General features: G+C 40.4%; 2 protein-coding genes across 2 annotated transcripts in view; one reads left to right on the forward strand and one right to left on the reverse strand.

Annotated features, from left to right (window-relative positions):
- Window positions 1-294: 294 nt before the first annotated feature.
- Window positions 295-12,048, forward strand: idh1 (isocitrate dehydrogenase (NADP(+)) 1). Its single transcript, XM_012819824.3, has 9 exons — window positions 295-512; window positions 1,013-1,142; window positions 4,186-4,477; window positions 5,526-5,628; window positions 7,938-8,115; window positions 9,804-9,955; window positions 10,073-10,213; window positions 11,139-11,301; window positions 11,399-12,048. The coding sequence occupies exons 2-9, from the start codon at window positions 1,021-1,023 to the stop codon at window positions 11,490-11,492; spliced, it is 1,245 nt and encodes a 414-aa protein (XP_012675278.1). The 5' UTR covers window positions 295-512; window positions 1,013-1,020; the 3' UTR covers window positions 11,493-12,048.
- An 8,314-nt stretch (window positions 12,049-20,362) lies between these two features.
- armc8 (armadillo repeat containing 8) overlaps window positions 20,363-21,156 on the reverse strand; it is a 37,780-nt gene continuing 36,986 nt past the window's right edge. Inside the window, exon 22 of the mRNA XM_031561300.2 lies at window positions 20,363-21,071. Coding sequence (XP_031417160.1) covers window positions 21,038-21,071 — 34 coding nt within the window. The 3' untranslated portion in view covers window positions 20,363-21,037. The remainder of the gene's footprint in view (window positions 21,072-21,156) is intronic.

Below are 21,156 nucleotides of genomic sequence, written 5' to 3' on the forward strand. Positions count from 1 at the left end.
CGATGACAAGTGCATGCAGTAGAATAAATGTTTTGACTGATCTTAAAGTCCTTAATTTCATATGCTGTATAAAACGACAGGTCCGTCTAGCAAGAGATGACGCTGCTGTGTCATCAGTAATTGACGCATCTTATAAGTGGTGCGTGACTGAGCGTTCACATCTCATTGGTCATGTATGTCTGTCCTTGATTCCTCCATCATCGATGCGATCCTTCCTCGTTTCCTTCACGTTTTTATTAGATGGAGAGGCTCGGCCAAAAGGAAGGAAGCAAGGGAGGATTGACAAATAAGAGATTTGAGAATTGCCCCCACTGTTGTATTCTGATGTACAAAGGTTATGCGGATGTAGGCGGGGTTTACTTTCTACGTAATGCATATGCAGTACAAGGAAACACGAAAGTTCTGTCAGCTAACGTCAAGGCTCAGCAGCACTTCTCCTTGAAGACAAGTCCCTCTTCCTTGCATCCACTGTTTTTACCACTGTTATTTTCTTTGTTTACAACCAGAACAAGGTAATAAGATACGGCTAGATATTTGTGTAAGTTTAGGTATATCTATAATCTCAGCCTTAAATTTGTATTGCCATTTGTAGTAATATTGTCATACTGTATGCTAACTTAGTTAGCAAATTGTCAACAGAGAAATAACCGGTGTAACCTTAAAAGTAGGATATTATTCGAGCACTATTGCATGATGTGTCATGATGAGCATTGAAGTAAATCGGTTTATATTGCATCAGGGAGTTCCCTATTTTAAGATGGCACTGCCTTGCTCCCATTTGTGAACATTATGGCTGCTGTTTAGCTTTCACACACAGTTTATAGACAGACATCGATAGGAAACATACTTTCTTGTTGTGCATGTTTTTTACGTTCGTGTTTCAAACGAATGAAATGTTTCTGATTTCCGGCGGTCGTTCTGATGCTCATGCTTATTCATTGATGTTGCGTAAACCTGTTGTACAATTTGTACACTGCAGGTAGAATATAACAACATCTCTTTCTTTCCACAGGTTTTAAAATGTCCAAGAAAATCAAGGCAGGCTCTGTGGTTGAAATGCAAGGAGATGAAATGACACGAATTATTTGGGAGCTGATTAAAGAGAAGCTAATCTTTCCCTACATTGAGATGGACTTACATAGGTAAGATGTCTATCAGAGACAGACATGTGGTTTGTAAATTCTGGTTTAACAAGCTTGCCTGCTTATAGTTATTTAAATTTGTTATTCTGATCACGTGAGTCTATGACCTTTTGCACAGAATACGGTTAGGGGCTGGCCAAAGTGCATCATACGATGACATAACGTTCAGATTTTTTTGCAATGCAGGACTCCAGACTAATATTTCACACAGTTGGCAGCAACCTTTACCAGTGGTGGCATCACCTGATTTGAAGGCATATACAGTAGCCTACCAGTCAAAAGTTTAGACACACTTTCTCATTTTTTTTTAGAAGTTTTTTCTTTACTTTTGTTATTTTCTACATGGTAGATAACACTTTGTTCGTAGTTTAAATGTCTTCAGTATTAATTTACAATGTAGAAAATAATAAAAGTAAAGAAAACACTTAAATTAAAGGTGTGTCCAAACTTTTGACTGGTACTGTAGGCATTTATATATTATTATTATTTTTCTTTTTAACAATTATCAGTTAATTTAGTAATTAGCTCTATGGGTGCTAAAATCTAAAGAAAATTGTGAAAAATAAATGGTGACTTTTGGGGAAACAAATTGAGACTTGAAACATATGGTCAAATATACTTGGTTATGTTCCTGGCTTTGGGGAATATAAACAGATGTCCATTCTCCTGCCTCAGTAGTACACAAACAAACCAAAGATTTAATCAAATGAATTAAATTAATATTAATCGAGGTTATTCTATTTTTTTTTAAAAGCACAGAGAGAGGCCAAAGCAACAATAAGTAAGGACAGCGAACACCTGTTTTAAATCACACCTACCGCAAAGCAAAACACCAGAAGCTAGTCTCATCCTACAAACTAGGAGGGCAAAACGTAGAAGAAATGTCTCCCAAACGCACTACCCACACTAAGTAATCAAAGTACAGGAACGGACATAAAAAGGTACAAATGCTTTGTGGCTATAGCTGTACCCTACAAGCACCCATTGTACAGTCTTGTTTCTGCCTCTTAAAGAATATTTCTGCACTCCTAGTGACAAAAATGTATCTTTATGTCCTGGTACAAACATTGGTACCTAAGCTAATTAGGAATCATGATATGGATGGGGCACTCAGCTGCTTGCCTCTCCTGCCGACAGGTGCAATGATCAGAGTCAGTGGAGCAGGGAGTGTTCTATTTACACACACACTTTCTTGTCCCTGATAGTCTGCTAAAGAAAACCTGTTTGTACACTGAAGTGTTTGTTTACAGGTTGAAGAACATAGTGCAGTGTTTTTCTCCCTCTACAGGTAGCCAAGAGTGTGTATGTGTGTTTTAGAGGGGACTATTGATTACAATTTTCCTTAAAACACACCATAACTGTGGTTAAGACATTAGCTGAACACATCTTTCTAAGTGATTATACAAGTGAACACTGCTAACCACAGCGCTAGTGGTTCCACTGTTTGTCTTAGCCTACCTTATCCACTGTTAATCAGGTGAAAGGCAACAGATGACAAAGCAGAAATCGTGTGGGTGGCTGCTGGAGTAGAAAATGTGCATTTTACTCACATGGGATAAATATATTTACATGGACCAACTGCATTTGATTATAAGACAAACCAAAATGTTGCAAATTCCATGTATAGTGTTACACTTAATCTAGTCAAAATAATGTTTTTAGCAAGAAACTACAGGTAAGACACTGATGTGTTAATGCCTTAAAAGAGGACAAATTGGAACAAAAAAATGGGGCAACGGCTGATTGACAGGATGTGATGTCGAGTAAAGAGCATACTTGAACATTGGAGAAACAGAATAACAGGACTTAAACTCTTTGATGAAAATTTCGTGTTATCTATAATGTTACTGTAAATAATGTTCTTTATGTTTATCATAACTTGCTAATGTAGGCAGCTAATGTTAGCTAACATTGACATTAATGAACCTTATGGACAGCAAGAAACTTTAACGTTAAATGTGACTGGCTTACTTCACTGGAAACCATCAAGGTGTAAGGTGGGGACCTGTAAGGAAGGGGGGCTGTATGGGGCCTACCTAGATATGAAAGGTGTGGATGTCAGCAGACAGGGAGCTCTTGCTGACTTTTTGTGTGTTAATAAAGGTGGTGGTGTGAATGTGATACTTTCTTGTGGGGGAGGTATTCACATGAGTTGCAACTCTTTAGAAAGTATATGGAACCTTGTCAGACCTGTTTTCAAATGCTCTAGCCACATTCCTTTGAACTGACCTGAACTTGTTAATCAGGTTATCAGCAGTGACCAGCCGCCTACATGGAGAATGCAGAGGAGGTTGCAAGATGATGAATTGAACACCTGGAGCGACCCCAAAATGCAATTTCTTTCTGCATTCTGTTGCGGCCAAGAAAATAAATATTTTGTATGAAGTGTGCTGGTGTGGCACGGCATCTCTTCTGCTCTAGTCTAATTAGACAGAGAAGAACATGTCGACACTCCTGCATCCAAGATCCATGGCTCTACAGAAAGTCATTTATTGCCAGCATTTAAAACAACCTGATCGGGCTGAATAGGCTGTCAAAATATATGTAGAACCAAAATAGCCCAATAGATGTGGTGTTTCAGGGCCCTTGCTAAATTGACAATATTATGCTAGGTGGCCCAATACTGTATGAACTACAAGTGGATTTAGGCCACAAGGTTCTCAATACTGTATGAACTACAAGTGGATCTAGGCCACAAGGTTCTCAATACTGTATGAACTACAAGTGGATTTAGGCCACAAGGTTCTCAATACTGTATGAACTACAAGTGGATTTAGGCCACAAGGTTCTCAATACTGTATGAACTACAAGTGGATTTAGGCCACAAGGTTCTCAATACTGTATGAACTACAAGTGGATTTAGGCCACAAGGTTCTCTCCTCATCCAGCAGGTGGCTGGGCCATCTCACATTGATGACCTCATCTACATGCAATTACACATCTCCAAACATGATCATAAAACATGTCATTACATCTGCAAAACAGTTGTCTTGCCTCTTGATCTTATGGAAAGTGTTACTGTCTTCCCTGATCTTTTTTGTAGTTATGACCTGGGAATGGAGAATCGCGATGCCACAGACGACAAGGTGACTGTGGATGCAGCTGAGGCTATCCGGAGATACAACGTGGGCATCAAATGTGCCACTATCACTCCGGATGAGAAACGTGTGGAGGAGTTCAAGCTCAAACAGATGTGGCGATCACCCAACGGCACCATCCGCAACATCCTGGGTGGCACAGTGTTCCGTGAGGCGATCATCTGCAAAAACATCCCACGCCTAGTTCCTGGCTGGCTCAAGCCAATCATCATAGGCAGACACGCCCATGGTGATCAGGTAACTGCTCGATTTATCTCCTCAACTTAGCGCAACAAAAAAAAATCAGATATTGATATTTTTAAAAAGTCAGATTAAGGCTTGGTGTGATTTCTCATGACATTTAATTTAGACACCCAAGTACTTGATCAGACTAACGTCAACAACCTAATGAGCATGAGGTTCCAAAATCTAGGAAGACCTATCCACAGGAATGATCCTGTCCACATTGCCAAATGTGCTCTAACTTTACAATCTTAAATGTTAACATTGTTGCTGAATACACACACTCCAAGAACACTACAGAATTGGCTACTCTTTAAATCTCATTTTTTTTTTTGCAACTTGTGTCTGTTGCATTCAAATTAATTTGAACAATTTATGGGTTTGTTCGATTTCGTTCGAACCTGACTTCTCGAAAAAAGTGACAGCCCTGTTCTATTACCTGTCTCATTAACAAGATTTGTTCACTGACATAACTGCGATTCCCTGGATGTTTTTTAGGTTTTCTCATCATTCTTTGTAAACTTTAGAGCCTTTTGTTTGAGAAAATCCCATGAAATCAGCAGTTCCTGAGATCCTGAAAGCACCCTTTTGGCACCAACATTCCTTCCACGATCATGTCTGCATGCTTTGATGCATTGAGATGCTTCCACCCTTTTGGCACCAACATTCACCTTCTCACATTGATATATTTGGTAAAAGTAGTTTTTAAAAAGTGCTTCCCTGAAATGCGGGACGTTGTTACTGACTGCCCTGGTGAAATTTCCTATTTCATAAATATTGAGGACGAAACGTGATTGTCGTTAGTTAGTTGGTGATGTTTAAGACGTGGTGGACATTTTTGTTGTTTCGAAATTCATGGATACTTCATGATTATTCAGTTGATATATTTAGGTTTGTGCTTTGAAGTAACCAGTAAACCTGCCATCCACAAATTAGACTTCATGAAAAAATCATGAATAATCACAACCTAATTGAGAGAATTCTGCATAAGTTGGTATCTAGATATCTCCTGTGTTTTGTTCATGGTATTTCTGTCAGTAACATTCTTTACCTCTTTCTACAGTACAAAGCAACCGACTTTGTGGTTCCTGGACCAGGAAGGGTAGAGATGACATACACACCCTCAAATGGAGAACCTGTGACATATGTCATATATGATTTTGAAGGTAGGCAGATACTACTCATGAATGAACTGATTCATGAATGAATGAACTGATTTCTTATTGCTCATCTTCACCTTTCTATGCCAAGTACAAGAAGGAATGTGATTCCACTGATGGCAAGTAGCAACCAAACGACCAGACAGAACAGAGATGTTTTTCAGACTAGAAGACAATTGGCTGAAGAATTAGCTACGAATCAAAATACAGAGCTGTCAAAACATTGTTAACAAAGAAATGCGTAATGTGTTTGCAAACATATTGATGGAAACAATTTTTTTCCGGCTCATAGAATCACATTTATGAAGTCTCTGAAAACAGTTATAAAGCCCCTAGTGAAAAAGAGAAATCGAGATGCTTCTGTACTCAACAATTGCTGGCCAATTTCCAATCTGCCATTTGTAGGCAAAAATCACTGAGAAATTAGTTTTCAATCAACAAGCAGCCATGACAACTTTCAGTCAGGTGTGCATGCTAATCATACCACTGAAACAGCTCTCATCGAGGAGAAAATGACATACCGTAATTTCATTTGGTTAATATGAAGATGCCTAGGCACCCTGAGGGTTTCTACCTTTTCCTATTATACTCTTATAATTGAGGAGATTGTAATATCAGCTAGCTAACTAACTATCATTTCATGCAAATGGACCTCTGCCATTTAAACTGTTTAAGGTTATTTAAAGTTTCATTAGCTAGTTAGCTAGCATAGCAACTAGACAACCATGGCAACCGATTGCTGCATAGCCTGAAGCAAGGTTTAATTTATCAAAGCAACTCACCAATAGAAGTTAGTTTTGGGTTCAAAGTGATCACAGTCCCTTGTGGATGGTGGTAAATGGCTTCACACAGACATTAAACAATCCTGAGAGAAGTAATGGGAGAGCAATGGGGCAAGGGCTTACTTTGGATATGGAAAGGGGAGGAAACACACTGTTGCACATACTGGAATATACTGAACGTCTTTTTTCTTTACGTTTATATTCTTGTTGAGAAACATTTGCTTCATGGTGAAAATGTTACGTTTGCTCTGTTTGAATGAAACTACCTAATGGTTTATCAATGAAACGGGTTGAGTTGAAGGAGGTTCGTGCTCTCAGTTTAGCGTGTCGAGAGAGAGACACACAGACTAAACCGCGCATGGACCAATGGACCAACTCTGTACCCGTGCCTTGATGTTTTTTTTCTGTGTTTGTTTAGTTGATAGAACCACTCCTCTCCGTTTACTGTTTAATTTTTTCTCTTGTTATGTATAAGGGTTCAGTAAATATTAATTGAGAAATTCGTTGAATGAATTCCTGAATTCTTTTGTAAGAGGACTGACTTGTGGTCCATTAGAGTACCATACTTGCCTTGCATCTCAGTGATTACTGCTTCAGTCTACTTGCACAAATGAAAAGGAACACACAGCTCGAACCTAAAACATGCACATAGGTTCAGAAAATAAGTGGAAGCAACAAGCACAAAATAACGCCTGTCATTTTGCTATATTTTTTTTTTATGTAAATGATGATCACTTCATCTCAGTGCCAGTATTGGTTAGTCTAACTATACCTTAACATCACCACCATACACAGTATCAGGTATGACTGCACTAGAAATGTTGTGTCAGGACTCAGGAATCGTGTTTCACGACAGTCCAAATCTGATGAAAGACAGAGAAGTCACCTGACCAGGATTGTAGAGGACAAAGAGTGGCTATCGGATTGTTCTCTCCCACTTCACATTGATGTTTCGAACTAAAGAGTGATTCCAAATTTGTTGCAAACATTTTGGAAGGCCTGTTGTGGTTTCTGCCTGGCCATGGCCAGAGGTTAATATTTTTTCTGAATTTGGTGTGGGAGAACTTGCCTTGGCCTTGATCTCACCGAATACCTTTGTGCTGTGAGTGGAGCCTTGTTGGCCAACATTAATGACTGACTTCACTAATCCTCTTGTCTGAATGAGAGTACATTCTTGCAGCCAGGCTCTTAACTCTTGTGATAAGCCTTCCCAGAGGAGTGAAGGCAGTGAGAGCAGCACATGTAGCCCAACACTCATTCATGCTCATGGTCATGGTCAATGTCCAACATATGATAACATGTCCATCAATCAAATGTTCAGGTGGAGTAGTTTTGGCCAATATTGTATTTGCCTGAAGCTGGTCACTCTATTAGCTTAGTAAACAGCACACTCTAGTTTGTGTTGCTTTTGATGTTGACATACAAAAAGTCATCAATAACTAAGGTCCATAGCATATATACTGAATTGTTACGGTTTGTGTACATATTCATGTATTTTGTATGTTTGTGTGTGTCTGGTGTTTGCCTGTCCAGGTGCTGGTGGAGTTGCGATGGGAATGTACAACACGGACAAGTCCATTCGGGAGTTTGCCCACAGTTCCTTCCAGATGGGCTTGGTCAAAGAGCTGCCACTCTACCTCAGCACCAAGAACACTATTCTGAAGAAGTACGATGGCCGTTTCAAGGACATATTCCAGGAAATCTATGAGAAGTAAGTTTAGACCTCATTTATTGTTTATTGAGGGTGATCCTGATGATGTCAATTAACTGTCCTAAAAATGTTTCATGAAGTCTGTCAAAGGCATCCAAACCGTTGTAGAATACAAGTTAAATCCTATTGTAGCTGTATTATTTTTACCATGGGCAGACTTGAACAAATGAATGATCCATAGTTGTTATCCAATATAAAATTGCCATATCTGTGTTTTTCACAAGTTTGTGAAATTCCAGAGCATGTGACTTCTGCATCCCAGAGGGTGTTATTTTGAAAACTGAGTTCCCTTTGTAAAAGCACTTCTATTTGAATTTACATCTTGGTAATCATCTCTGAAATTAACCGATTTTTAGTTGGCAGGAGAACATGGATTTACTGTGTTTATATTAGTGCTGTCAAACGATTCAAATATTTAATCGCGATTAATCGCATTTATGTCATAGTTAACTCAAAATGAATCGCGATTAATCGCAATTTTTTTATCTATTCTAAATGTCCCTTCGTTAATTTATTTTTTCCATCATTTTTTTTTATTATTTTAATGCCCTTATCAACATGGAAAAGTGGATTGGCTTGCTTTATGCAAAGGTTTCTACCTTTGTGTGTGACAAAATGCTGAGAGAGTACGGCTCAATAAAAGTGATAACACATTTACAGCACACGTGCACACAATATCAGTATCTGGCATGGGACCTGTACCCTGAACCTTCTGATGGCTAGGCAAACACCTTGCCACTGAGCCACTGGAGAAATATTTCACATGCATGTTTGCAGTGAAGAAAATAAAAGGTGTTGTAGGCATGGAAGTTCTTGTGATTTGAGTGAATTTTAGAGTTTAGATGTTAAATTGATACTCTTTGCACAATTTGATGCATATTTGAAAAGTTATGAATTGAGGTATATGTGACCGTAAGCCACAGTAGCAACTGCAGGTCTCAGCCTAAGGGCTTTGAGAATTGAGATTAAGTGCGGAACTTGAGGACTGTCGATGGTTGTAAAAAAGGTATTTGAGATTTGGTAATTGAGATATTTGTGACTAAGGCACAGTGGCAGACCTTTGAGAATTGAAATTGAGTGCAGACTTTGGTAACTGTCAATGCCTGAGGACTTTCAGAATCGAGATTGAGCCAAGACCTTGAGGACTTTTCATGATTATTTAAAAAGTATGAGTTCAGTATTCAGTTTGTGACTGTAAGGCAAAGTGCCCACAGCAGATCCCAGCCTTTAAGCATTGAGATTTTTGCAAAGATTGAGGCAACACGCACATGGTAGAATCGGGCCTCGAACTCTGAACCTTCAGATTGGGAGACAGACACTTTGCCACTGGGAAGGACATGCTTCACATTACTCCAGTAGCAGCCCATAGGTTGAGTATGAAGTATGAGCGGCATGACATTTTTCAAGGGTTTCTGGCTAATTTGACCATGAGGAACAAAACTAGGGTGCTGTCATTTACTGTAACCCGAGCGAACCGCAAGATTTTGCCACGCCCTTTTAGAACGCGTCCAGCGTGTATCTCAGCTTCTGAAGGTCGTAGACACTTGAATGTTTATATACCGGTATGCACTGTGAAGGTTTCGAAGCTCTAAAACCTTTACTTTTCGAGATATTTCATTTCTGTCTGAAAATGGCTTTTGTGTGCAGTTTTGGACACATCACTAAGTCAGGGCCATTATTGTTTCCAGAGAATACAAAGCCCAGTTTGAGGCCAAGGAGATCTGGTATGAGCACCGGCTCATAGATGACATGGTGGCACAGGCCATGAAGTCAGAGGGTGGTTTCATCTGGGCCTGTAAGAACTATGACGGAGATGTCCAGTCGGACTCAGTGGCCCAAGGTAAGAGAACTACAACTCTCTAAAAGCATTTGAGATCTTACTTATGAGATCTTACTTACTTCTGATCTGATTTAATGTGCTCAATCACTCTCCTCCCCCTGTTCATGGTGACTATAGGCTACGGTTCTCTGGGCATGATGACCAGCGTGCTGATCTGTCCTGATGGCCGCACTGTGGAAGCTGAAGCGGCACATGGAACAGTAACGCGACACTACCGTCAGCACCAGCAGGGCAAGGAGACCTCCACTAACCCCATTGGTGAGACACACACACACACACTTTCCAGACTTTTCTGTCCATTGTACCTTGGTAGTGGAATAAGCTAGCCTAGCCTGCTAGCCACGTATCACATTTTTTTAATTCTACGTCTCGTCAATCCTCTAGTGTGAGTTAGCCTGTTGCTTTTTAGTGGAATAAACTACCCAACTCGCATGATGATTCCCAAGGTACTTCTGGTTTGATAGTGCAGACCATTCTGTACTACGGGCTGGAGGCCGGACAACCCACACTGGCCGTCCACCCAAGATGAGGTCATCTTTATCTGACAAGGGATCTATTGTTGCGGTCCTCCTTAGGGTAGCCTCTTCCTCTGTTGGTAGAACACACACGCTCTGGCCCTCTGCAGCAGTACAAAACACGCCTATACAATTGAATCCCAAGGGGCAAGCATTGCCCCCCCCCCCAATCGATTTCATGCGGCCCAGAACTTGAAGAAGTGGGAAATGGATTATTAGATGATTATGTGATGTATTAAAGCAAGAATGCCTACATTTATGTGAATGTTTAGCGCATGTAGTGTAAATTACTGACACTGGGCAACCACATCTCCGGTCTGGGCAAGCAAGTGGGCAACCTCAAAAAAATAGGATTTGTCCATCCACGAATCTCAGATAAGAAAACTTTTTGGGTGGTTGAATAATGTTGCAAATGGACTTTTTGACTAATTTAGATTTCTTATTTGAACTATTTGTGAACTCAGCTTTATGTTTGCTACTGTGTAAAATAAACATTTGTCATGGGTGTTAGTTCATATGTTTTCATTAAACTGTCTCCAAATAACCAAATTTGAGTAATTTCGAGTTTTGGTTGAATCATTTTGAAGTGTATGGGACTTATAAAGATCACCAGATTATAGTTGATGGTTGTAAACATCCGTCCTGAGACTATCATTCTCTCTACCTAGCCTCTATCTTTGCATGGACTCGAGGCTTGCTCCACCGTGCAGAGCTGGATAAGAACAATGAGCTGCGGGTATTCGCAGAGGCACTGGAAGCTGTTTGCATTGAAACCATTGAGGCTGGATTCATGACCAAGGACTTGGCAGCTTGTATCAAGGGGCTGCCAAAGTGAGTCATCTTGATCAATATTCATTCTTGCTGAATAACCTCCAAATAGTTCTTAGTCTGCTAAATACCTTAACCTTGTGTTCTGTTCTTTATGCAGTGTCAAGCGCTCAGATTATCTGAACACCTTTGAATTCCTGGATAAACTGGCCGAGAACCTGAAGACCAAGATGTCCAATCAGCCCAAACTCTGAATCCTCTCGGGTTCTCAGAAGGAAAACAGACATACGCACACATGCATTAACAAACATTAACTTGTATGCCTTTAAATTGGGAGACTTAGAGACTTCTCCACTGATGTACATCTGTAGATTTGGTAGGTCCATCCACATACCAACACACGAGGCTCTGTGCATCCAGTGGACATACTCAAGTGCCTTTTTAGGGCTCATGCTAAAAAATTGTTTTATTTAGTTTTAGCTTAGTTTTTTAACTGTAGTTTAAACAGATTTGAAAACACAACTTGCAGCATTTACTTGTTAATATGAATGGTGGTTCATAACACTTACAAATGTTTATTTGTTTGACTACTAATGAATTAGTTTGCTAATTTTGTATTGGCCCAAAGGCACTCTAAAGAGACTGCACGCCATACTACTCTTAGAGGTCTCATACAAGTCCTACATGTTTCCAGTCAGTGCAGTTAGCATGACAGGGTGTCTGTGTCAACACCTCTAGCATCCTAACAGTAATGTCTTTGTTTTCAAGTCTGAGTGGAAGAATATTAAAAGAAAACATTCCTGTCCCTGATTTATTGCTGTTCATTTTATGGTTCATTTTTACCAACTTAATGACACTAACCGTCTGAAATTAGGGAACTTAAGTATTATTATTTTTATTAAGAGCGGTTGAAGCAGTAGCATGCTCGCACTGCAAATATGTCAACATGTAAGGTTTGACATTCATGCTTTTCCAATCTTACTGTGAGACTAGAACCAGTTTTTCAGACCAATACGAAAACTTAGATGCTCCTGCTATGCTGTGTTCCACTCCAGGTGAGGATGATTTAACTGTCGTCAACCACTACTTTCTTAACTCTGTCATCTCTCTTATAGTTTACCTCTAATTTAGATTAGGAAATTGTAACGGTAGGCAGCAGGTAAACCTCCCCTCCTGCCACCGTAAGAGAAGTAACAGCGACAGACGCTCACATCTCGAGTTTGAGCCTCTCATATCAGATGTTGCAAGTCCCGAGTCCAATGCGGGACTGTGCTTGTGCCTTAGCATGGCCTGTTATAAATCATTTTCTGATTATGTCAGCCATCTCACCAGTGATGGCCTTTTCTATTGACCAAAAAGGTGGGAAAAGGTTTTGACGCTGTTAAAAGGAAGGAACCTTAAGCAGAACCACGGCACATAAGGGGGGACCCATCTGCTTGAGGTCGGCCGGGTGGAGATAGGAAGGGGGGATGGGGGAGGGTTGTGTGGCAGAAGGGGATGGGAAACAACAGGTGTTGTACATATCCTGCATTTGGTAGGTGTACATAATATATATACAGACATCCGGTGGTAAATACATGATACAAACAAGACCAGTTTAGTGGGTATACACTGTGCTCAAAGGTTTACTGTTACAGGGGTAAGGGGAGTAGGAACAGAGAAACATGTTGATGGTGGCAATATTATATATTGTATATAAATGCTAGCATAGGGTATGAGGTAGAGTAAGTGTACGGCAGTGCGGTGGGGGTGGGTGCAATTGGCAGAGGGTTTCTACGGGTAGACCGGGTGGAGAGATTACAGCAGCGTCCCATAGCGAATAGTCTGGATTAGGAGAAAAAGAAAAAGAACAGAGTGAGTGGGTAGAGTTTGGCTGTCCATATGCGTAGTTGAGGAGTAGTGGGGGTGAGGAGCAATGTTTCCACTTCCATCAGCAATTGGAACATGCTACAAGGGAGAGAGAACATTTTTGTTAGTAGACATTTATTTCAGAACCAGATAAGGAGATACCTTTGGGTAGTAGATTTACAGTAGGCAATATGGCCATTTTATCAGTATTATTATAAGCATTAGCGATGTGATATGAGAGGAGAGGGAGGGAGAGAGAGAGCGAGAGAGAGAGGGAGAGGGGCTGCCTGGCTAGGTGTAAGGGAATATTATTTAATATATTATTTAGATTTTAGTCCAGTTTAGTTGATTAGGGGGGTATTGCATGTGTTTAGATTTGTTTGGTTTATGTAATTTTGTCTTACACTAGCATCTGTTTACCTATCTACCAAGTGGTCCATGGAAAGCATCACAGGATTGAGAGAACTAAGAGGTGCGCCACCGGGTCTGGCAGGACAGTCTCCCTGCCGTGTCTGGCATTGTCTCTCTCACCCGCTCAGCCCCCAGGCCCAACTAAGCAGGACGGGCAGAGCGGGTGTGTATCTATTTTTATTTATTTTTTTTAAGTCCACCAATGGGTTTCTGATGTTCTTAATTGTCCTTTAGGGTTGGCCTAGATTCTAGGTGTATGTTTCGGTTTTTTGACCTTTAAGTACACCTTTCTAAAGTGCCCTCAATGTAGGTTTTGGTTTAATTTTGTCTCACACTAGCAACTGTTTACCTATCTACCAAGTGGCCCTATGGAAAAGCATCACAGGAGTGAGGGATGAGAGGCGCGCCACCAAAATGGGCAGGGTAACCTCCATGCCGGGATTGGCCTTGTTGTCTCTCGCCCCTGCTCAGCCCCTAGGCTTAGTTGACGCAGTTACTTATGGCTATAGGATGCACTGAAGAGGAATGTCTTTAGTCTCGATTTGAATATCGGTAGGGTGTCTGCATCTCGAATGGAGGCAGGGAGATTGTTCCAGAGGAGGGGGGCTCGGTAGCTAAAGGCTCATGATTCAAGGGTCAAGGGTCATGATTCATCATATTTTTTTTTCTCCCCACGTCTGACGTTTGAATGCAAGCCCAATGACGTGATACCAGGACTAGACAACTGCTAAGACCAAATGATGGCGCTGTGTTTGCTTCTTTATCATTTAATTAAATTCTAGTCAGTGGAAGAGCTTTTTAGGCTATTATCATTAGCCTATTATTAGTAGAAACATACAGCCTATATTACACTGTGACATGACAATAGCTCTGCGTAGGCCTATGTGTGGACACTGTAGAAGGCTGTCGCGGACTTCGAGCATGAACTTGAGAACATCGGACATGTTCACACTTGACAGGTAGGCCTATGATTCTCTGATAATATGCATCATAATGTGTTCGTTACCTGTTGCTCCTTGGTGACTGATATCAATATTGACATTGCACACTGTGCAGAAAGCATGGTGGGGAAGTCTGAAACTAACGGAGGCATGGCCATCTCTGCCGGTGACTATCAATTATTTTTTTTAGGCGCATGCGATCTTTTTTATTTTATCCGGTGGTTCTGCCATGGTAGCATACTACAAGAGTTTTTTCTGAAATTAGTAATATCAAAAACACCAAGAAAGCTTAACGTCAAACCATTTGTAACACAGCCAAGACACTTCGATATATTTGCCATTTTAAATCGATGGCGAACATAAAGACCGCATGGTTAACATCGTTGGGCTAAAATTAAATTAATTTAACGTCTTATCTCTGCATTACTCGTTAGTTTACCTTTCAGTGATTTTTAACTTGGTTAAATGTCCTCACTTGAAGAATTGGCCAGACGTTGGCGAGAAGGGAGAGTTAGGTAAGTATGAATGAAAAATCGTTAACTGAGACAAAAACAGCGGTTGATTCTACTGACTGCAGAGTAACCTAGTACTTTCTGATTTCGAGGGTCATACAGAGGATAGTAACGGCAGGGGGTCTGTGATTGGTCAAACTCCTCTTCTGCTTCTTGCTCTGCTGCAGCTGCCTATGTACGCCTTGGCGACTCGACACAGACAGACTTTGAAGGTTGAACCCGTTTTTATTTTGTATTTTTTGTTTTGCGTACTTTTAGAGCATCAACTCGTACCAGCGTACTTTAATGTCAAAATGCGTGCCAGGTACGCAAAATGCGTACATGTTGGCAGGTCTGCATATGAACTATATATAAGTGCTATATATAACCCATGTTCCTGTTCATGTATCCTGTCCTTGTCTCAGGAATAGTAGATAGCTGTGAGCATTAGCATTCAAATAGCATTTGTGAGGATTCAGGGCCCAAGCAATCTTAGAAAGGTTATCTGACCTATTAAATAATGAATTCCATATCCGAAAGACATTTTGATGTGCTAGAACGATTATCTAATTAAAAAAGAAATACATTGCAGTTGGAGAGAAGCAAACCCAAGCTGAGAACACAATATGAAAAGCTGCTGCGTCGTGTGGTGGTGACGAAGAACTAGAAATGGATAGTGAAGAACTTGGGTTTTTATGACCATTTGTGTCCCAAAGGGTTTCTCAGATGTGGTTAGAGCTTGTAAAACGATGTTTTAGGCTATTAGATAAAACATTTAGATTTTTGAATTTCATGACTTTTTTTTACATAAAAATCAACTACTTTCAGTGCCCATGAGTAAATCCTATTTTCATCCCAGGATACAGATAAAACAGATGTTTTGAAAGTAAGTACACGACTAGATCATATTTGAATGCCAGGGAACAGATCCAGCAGGTGACAGAAAGTATGCCTTCAACTGGTCTCGCTGTTCTTCTGCTGTTGTGGCCTCCCGTGTCCTGCTCACTGCCATCCCTTCCCCAGGGTCCATGGATGAAAACCACGCAATCATTCTCAATATCAACAAAGGATGGGGGCAGGTACACATCGGATGCCTTGTCCATGACAAAGTTGTGAACAGTGAGAGTGGCGAGTGTGATCGTTGTCATTTTGTCAGGGTCAAGTGAAATGTTGGTCAGGATTACACGTAGTCTGTTGGCCAAAATTCTAAACGCCTTGCCCTCGACAGGCGATAATTAAATATTGGCTGTCCATCGTCCAGGTTCAGGTTCAGGTTGGGGTGTAGCTCAGATGGGGAACATTCAACAGATCTCTGGCCTCTCTGGCCTCCGTGATGCCATGGACAAACAGCCTTGACACTGCTCCCTGTATGCCATTGCCAACATTGGCAGATAAACTTGCAGCTTGCGTTGACTACTGCCATGAGAACCACTGAAAATCTGGATTTGTAATTATGGTAGGTACTTCCACCTAGCAGGAGGGCTGGATGTATGTGTGCTTTCCATCTATGGCGCCTAGACATTGAGGAAACTGCCACTTCTCTTGGAAGGCCCCCGCCACCTCTCAGCACTCTGCCTCTGTTGTAGGCAGTGCCGGATTACAATGTCTGCCTCTTCTAATATGCCGATTGGAGTTCTAAAACGAAATAGTGCATTATGTGTTTGTTTTGTTACAAATGAAAGGCAGACACCTTATGGGGGTAGGCGAGGAGTTTAAACATTAGGCCTAGGTCTCTTGGTTCTTCTGTCAAACATCCCCATCCCACTCTGTGTGTATCTGTGTATGTTTCCATCTCTGTGTGGTTCTTCTGTCATTACTCTTTATTCCAGAAGTTTTATCATTCTCTCTTTATAGGGTTCATGCTAGCATTAGAAATGTGTTAAAATCGAATTAATATATTGTAGCATTGTATAATACATTAAATTGCTTCTATATTTTAAATATTCATATTTTTGAATTGCCTTAAAATGATTTAATTCAGACTTTGTTGTATTGTTATTGTTGTAGTTCTAATAAAGTTACTGATTGCTTGTAAATAAGTTAACAAACTGCAGATAATAAGTTGTTGTCATTCATAAATACAATAAAAATATATTTCTTTTCACTATAAAATTTGAACACGTGTCAGTGTTGTGTATATTATGGTTTTGTAGTAAAATGAAGAACATGGAAAAGCCGTCTGCATCAGGTACAATCTTTCTCTCCTCCCATACACTAGTTATTTCTAAGCCACAGTGACACCTACAGTACAGTAAGATATACCACATCTGGCTTAGATGGTTAAAACAACTTATATTGCTACATGACCATAATGTCTATGTATTATGGGATAAAATATCAAACGGGGTAATGCAAACGTTCTACTCGTTCAACATTCTGCTTGTTACTGCAAATTGCCAGTAAATTGATCATGACATAAATGTCCTCAGTAAATGACAAAAGGGGACAAATTGATTCTGTTTTTTTCACTGAGTACATGACAAAATTATGAATGTTTCAAACACTAGATTTTTGTCTATCTAGAATAATTTTTTAGGTTATTATAAAAAAATGAAATGCGTTGCTCTTAAACTTCCTCTTTGTGTTTTATACCATTTAAAGGGCTATTTTCTTTGGACTACATTGGTGGATATATTTGATCTCGGCTATGAAGCATAACCACACAACAAGCCTTTTTGTGCAACAAGGTCAAGTATAAAAAAAATGGAACATTCCGCTTTGGCTGTGAAGGGTTAAACTTTGACAATGACAAGCAGATCAGCCAATCTACATTTGCAGTGTTTCTATTGTTTGCAAATTATAAACCAGCTGGCATGGATTTTTTTTTATAACTCTGTCAGTGTTAGCTATAGATGCATGGCTGGCTATGTGTGTTAGCCAAGGCTAAGCCTGTTATCCCGTAAACAAAACAAAAACAAACAAGGCTGACTTCAGTCAGTTCTTTATTACCACAAGCGGCACACTGCAACACACACGTGTATTTTATGGAGGCGACACAGGACACACACACACAAACACACACGCAGGCCTAAGGACGCCGTGAAATGTATGCTCTGCATTTCACCCATCCCGGACCGTCCTTCCTCCAGGACCCCCCAGGAGCAGTGGGTAGCTTCTCAGCGCCCGGGGACCAAGTGAACCGTCCGTCTCGGTCACGGACGGAAAGGAGAATGTTCTGTTTTTGCATGTTTTTTCTGTTGGGGTCTGGAGGAAACCCCTTGTGAAGACGGGGAGAACATGCAAACTCCACACAGAAAGGCCCGGGAGATAGCCCACCTGAGCACTGAAGCCCATTGCTCTGAAATTAGGCTGCATACTTTGGTATTGGAGTTACTTCTTTCCATGCCCCGATAGCATATTTTTCAATTTAATAGATAACGTGTAAATCTTTTGACATCTATTTCAGATTAGTAGCCTACTGTTCTTCCTTGTTGCAGCCCAATGCAGATCTCAGTTATGAAGTGTTATCACCAGTGTCAAGTGGCGGCGGTGCTGAGAGGCAGAGGGGGTGAGGTAGATGGACATCCAATACTGGACAGTGCAGGGGCCATTAAAGTATGCCTCTTCCACTGCCTCTTACTAGGGGTACTTCAACCCTGGTAGCTAAGAATGTGCCATAATCAATCTATGTACACAAAAAAATTGTACATCAGTTCACCAAAAAATCTACATAGCAATCTAATGCTGGCGAATTTTGACCACATCCATTGAACAAACTCTTCTAAAATGGGTATATGGCTTCTATTCGATAAGATAGATGTATAGCTAGTAGCTACGGATGGGCATGAGTAATGTTACTCTATTTGGATTTGTTCGACGTATAGCTTAATCGTGTTTGAAAACGGAGTCAATTTAGAGTCAAACTTGACGTTTCTGTCACGCTAGTTGTTGCCAAGTAATAAACAGCCGTGGCCCGTCGGCTCCTCCGGTTTAACTGATCGCAGTTAACCTAACATTAGCATGACTCTATTTGAGACACACAGCTGGTTAAGTGATCCCAAGTAGTCACTGCCTTGATAACCCAGCTGCACATGGACCACAGATTATGAATGAGTACTTGAATGTTTACATGACCTAAAATACCCATCCCTACTAGTAGCCATGATAAAATTAGTTAAAGCAGCCATAAGTCGTGTTTGGCTTGTAGCTCCCCCTAGCTGCGAAACCTGTTGAAATTTGCTTTCCTCGTTTATGACAAACTAGCGAGTCAACAACTTTGCTAACACAGTCAAGAAAAGATGGCTAGCTCTGAATCGAACTTGTATCCAAATGTGTCTTTCAGCTCTCGCCAAGGCGTAAAAGCTGTTCTGATAGTGACTGTCACTACCCGATCCTAGTCGCGCATGCTCAGACACAAATGACCGGGCGGCTCCAGAAATCTTACATACCGCAGTATCTTCCCTATAGACCCCCGATGGCAATGGTGGAGAGGCCATTCTCCATATTAAAAGTAATTGTAGCGGCACAATTTTTTTCAAGCTGTTATTTTAAGGTAAAATTGTTACATATTGTTACTTTAAGGTTAGCTAAGTTTAGCTGAAGCTCAATGCTTACCTGTTCAGCAGATAATTAGCCAACTCGGCATCCGTCTTAAAATCCTTGAGGGCTCTTAGCCATCTCCATCCTTCAAATGCATCTCCAACATGTATCCATGTTTTACTACATCTCTGGTCATGGAGCTTTTTAGTAGGGGACCAAGGCTTTTTTGGTCAGGTAGAATCAAATAATATCTTTGTTGTCCCAGTTTATATCAAGGAAATTTGGCCAAGCATTCAAAATTGCAACTTTGTAAGTTGAGCAAATTTTACATATATATTTACATATTAGTTCAGTTACTATAGTCATTATAGTGTACTCTTGATGAAATTTGTGAAGCATCCGCAGATTGGTGTGTTGATTATGTACCAGGTGTCATGAAGTGTAGACCTTTTCTTATCCAGATATAAGCACCTATCTTAGGGTGACCAGACGTTTCCGGGGAGAGTCCCCGTTTTTTGTTTACAAAGGTAAAAACATTACACTGTTTTGGAGGTGTTTACGTGTCTGAACTGAAAAATGTCCCTGAATTTTTCTCAGAAATCTGGTCATCTTAACCTATCTGCCATCACCTTTTTGTAAGCAGAACATTTGTCAGATATGAGAAGAATAGGAGAGGGCAAGGAACACTACAAATAATTAATGAAAACAAGTAATAATACTGAACGGCTGGATACCTTCCTGTAGATTTAGCAGTTTAACTGTCATCGCAGATTCTCTAGATGCTTTAGGAGATGTGCAAGGAAGATTTGTAGGATGACATGTATGGATGTATTATCAACACATTTTTTCCCAGCTTTGGCCTATTTTTTGTACAGAAAATAACGTCTGATATTTATACAATTTAACACATTTCCCCTGACCCTGTTAATGCAAAACAGACACAGAACACAAAACTCTGGGTAAAAGATTGCATGTGTATTCTATAAGACATTTCCACTCTAACTGAGCTTCCAAACCATTGCACTGCTTGAGGAGGGACGAGAAACAGGAGCATCAGTTCTGACAGCAAAGAAGTGCACTGAAAGTAAGTGCCACTTTAATTCTTTTTCAAGGTGTTAGTTCCAATACTAAGTTTGAATATGTACTTTTTTTTCAGACCCCCCAATGGCATTTACTTCATCTCTGAAAAAAAGACACACAGAACAGGTATCTGATGGGGAAGGAGGTATTAAAAATCAAAAAATATATATATTTATACATTTGAGGTATTTATCCACAAGGAAAAAAAATCTGTTTCATATCCCCTCCTGACAAAGCATTTAAAATAACATTTATAACAATATTATTTACTGACACTCAAATGATAATCCAACTTTGCGCAGAGATTGCTCAGATTCCATTAGAGTCCCAAGCACCAATCTGTCTTTGACACAGTGCCTCTTAAACACAGTGAGTAATATCTTCACATCCAGAAGGTACATTAAAATAGATCAACACCAAATAAAGCTGGGATCACCGTAATCACGGGCCCGCAACCTTTTTTGAGCGACAGAGTGCCTTGGCTCAAAATCAAAAGGTGTCTTGTGCGACAGAAAAAGATCAACTTCCAAGCAATAGGTTCCGCTGAGGTCATGCCAAGTACTGCTGCATTGCTGTCTTTGCACTAAGAGAGAGAGAGAGAGAGAGAGAGAGAAAGATGGTGGTAAGGAATACATGTACTGCTTAGAGGTTTTGTTAATTGAGGTTGT

Source organism: Clupea harengus, chromosome 2 (assembly GCF_900700415.2).
Source record: "Clupea harengus chromosome 2, Ch_v2.0.2, whole genome shotgun sequence".
Taxonomy (NCBI): domain Eukaryota; kingdom Metazoa; phylum Chordata; class Actinopteri; order Clupeiformes; family Clupeidae; genus Clupea; species Clupea harengus.

Bases quoted from the DNA above. Each gene is read 5' to 3' on its own strand.
- idh1 (XM_012819824.3), top strand. From the start codon at position 1,021: ATGTCCAAGAAAATCAAGGCAGGCTCTGTGGTTGAAATGCAAGGAGAT. The intron at 4,478-5,525 runs GTAACTGCTCGA...CTCTTTCTACAG, and splicing joins GACACGCCCATGGTGATCAG to TACAAAGCAACCGACTTTGT. The intron at 5,629-7,937 runs GTAGGCAGATAC...TTGCCTGTCCAG, and splicing joins TGTCATATATGATTTTGAAG to GTGCTGGTGGAGTTGCGATG.